We start from the raw sequence: 2,774 nt of genomic DNA on the forward strand, positions 1-2,774 counted from the left end.
GAGAAAAATACAAAATGGGAACCATGTTGCATTTTTTTTTGTATGAGAAAATTTCTCTCACATGTAACATAAAAAAAAAAATCCAAAATTAAAATGATTAAATACATGGCTAAAGTGACTCTTGAGAGTTACTATCTCCAACCACATAGACAACAAATCATGTGAATTCCACATCTTTAAAAAAGAAGATTAGTGTTTCTTCGAGATCATTATAATCAAGGTAGTTAAAATTCAATCTTTACCTAAAAACAGAAGGATGATAAAAAATTATAAAACGTAAAATTATAATAAGAAAAATCACAAAAAAATAAAAAAAACTTGGAATATTGGTGAATACGTTTTGATGAAAAAAAATCGTAAAAATATAAAAAAGCAACTATAATTCTAATTTTTAACTAGCATGATTACCAATAGAAAGCACACAGACACATAGTGAAGAATTATGTTGCACCGACACTGACATGAGATACAGTACACGACGCGATATGATACTCTGACATGTTAATTCTAAAATATGTAACAAATGTAATATTTGTTTCATTTGAGCTTGTTGAGTTGTATATTTTTTTATAATTGGAAAGATTTAATTTCTGATTTGATTGACCAATTTATGTAGCAATTAAAGGAAATCTGTTACATGGAGAGATTGTAGGAATTATGTGGAGAGATTTTAGGAGTTTTTAATTTCCTGATTATTTGTAATTTTCTTCCTTGATTTATGGCTGATTTGTAGCCTGATTTATGATTTATTTGTAACTCTAATACTTTATATATAATGACATCTATTGAGGTAGAAATAATACAAATGAATTACTATTTTATAGAGTTTCTCGATTTGTAACATGGCTCTAGATTTTTTGGACTCATCTCTCACACTAGATCCAATTAAATTTTAGTGAAAGAGAAAAATCCAACAAATATAATCTTTAATTGAAGAATGGTTTTTTTTTTTCAATTTAAAAGAAAAATATAAGCAACCATATCACCTAATAGCTTAAATTGGTAATTGAAACCAATTCACCTAACAATTTAATTATGCATCATATAATAGAAACCTTTAAAATTATTTAATTTTATGATTTGAAACTTAAACAAGGCCCACGGATAATAAGTATTTTTAAAGTATGGATGTTCCAAACTCTACCTTGTTTGATTAGCCTTGCTGTTACATAATATTTTTACAATTTGATTTTTTAAAAAATATTAATGCTTTAAGCATAATATTTCATATTTCATATTAAAATAAGTTTATTTAGAATATATTTTAGTTCTAGTTTTTATATATTTTATAATTTAATTATGCATCATGTTTAAATTTATATATTTTGTAAAAATCTCAAGTTGTCAAAATATAGGACCATACACCTATTGCAATTTGCAATTTTCAAAAACTTAACATGATCCACACTTGCATTCCCAAGTCTCCACCATCACCGTCCATTGAGAATACAACGCAGATTAGGCAAAGTCACCACCGTGAAAAAACAGGACATCACGTGAACCACCCTCTCTCACCTTTACTTAGCGCTTACACAATCAGAATTTCGAGATCGTTACCATAGAAAGCACACAGACACACAGTGAAAAAGACAAACCAACGAAAATACCAGACACCAATGTTACTACGAGGAGCACAACCTGTCACCAGCCTGTAAAGCCATTCCCTTTTGGTTTACCAAAAAAAAAAGCCATTCCCTTTATCTCCCAGCTCTTTTAATAAAACACGCATAATATTTTCTATTTTTAAAAAAAATAAAATTATCCGACGTGGCAATCATGAGAATTGATGGCTCCTTTGTGTCCTGTCTATATATTCTCCAAACCGTGTTTCTCTTTCGTCCAACTAAGAGCAACTACATATAGCTACACACATCCGAGTTGCAACAATTTTGACTCACTGAGTTTTCTTCGAGAATTTTCGGATCATTAGGACCAGACATGGGCAATTGCAGTGGCACCTCGTTCGATTCCACGCACGTTCCGACGGCGAAGGTTGTCGTGCACGACGGAAGGTTGCAGGAATTCTCGTACCCTATTAAGGTTTCGTACCTTTTGCATATGTACCCAAAGTGCTTCATATGTGACTCTGACGAGATGGGATTCGACGACGTCGTTAAGGCGGTTCACGAGGACGAGGTTTTGACACCCGGTCAGCTGTATTTCGCTCTCCCGTTGACCCGGTTGAAGCGGCCCTTGCCGGCGGAGGAGATGGCTGTGTTGGCGGTGAAGGCTAGTTCGGCGCTCGCCAAGATTGGTGGTGTTGGTGGTGACAAATGTGGCTCTCGCCGGAAACAGATTATGTTTTTCTCCGACGAAGGAAACGTTAAACCTTGCCGGAAAGTGGCGCCGAAATATGGTGGTGCGGACGCTATTGTTGATTCGTCTAGGAAAGGAAAGAGTAGAAGTAGTGGTGGCGGTCGCGGTGGTTTGGGAAAGTTTACGGCGGTGTTGAGTTTCATACCCGAGTAGGGGTAGTTTCGGAAGAAATTGTACTTGTTGTATATATTAAAAGAAAAAGAAAATATTTTGCCAGAGTTAGAACCAGCATTTTCTTCTTCTTCTCCTTCTTTTCTTTTTCTTTTAATTTATTGGGACCATATGTATTTAACTAACAGCATTTTATCTTTTTACCTGAAAAAAGCATAATTCGTTGTTTTTTTTTTTTTTTTTTGTGAAATCTAAATGGGATTAGACATTGATATTTTTATAAGATCACGAAGGACCAGCAATTTTTTTTTGAAGATTTCAGCAGGAATTATGACCCAAACCTTTAA

General features: G+C 33.6%; 1 protein-coding gene across 1 annotated transcript; it reads left to right on the forward strand.

Annotated features, from left to right (window-relative positions):
• Positions 1 to 1,858: 1,858 nt before the first annotated feature.
• LOC133298633 (uncharacterized) lies at positions 1,859 to 2,522 on the forward strand. Its single transcript, XM_061497964.1, has one exon. It carries the CDS (start codon positions 1,939 to 1,941, stop codon positions 2,467 to 2,469), a length of 531 nt encoding a protein of 176 aa, XP_061353948.1. The 5' UTR covers positions 1,859 to 1,938; the 3' UTR covers positions 2,470 to 2,522.
• The last annotated feature ends 252 nt before the right edge of the window (positions 2,523 to 2,774 follow it).

The sequence above is a fragment of the Gastrolobium bilobum genome, unplaced genomic scaffold (genome assembly GCF_033153095.1).
Source record: "Gastrolobium bilobum isolate Gb01-03AN ecotype WA unplaced genomic scaffold, APGP_CSIRO_Gbil_v1 utg147977, whole genome shotgun sequence".
Classification (NCBI taxonomy): domain Eukaryota; kingdom Viridiplantae; phylum Streptophyta; class Magnoliopsida; order Fabales; family Fabaceae; genus Gastrolobium; species Gastrolobium bilobum.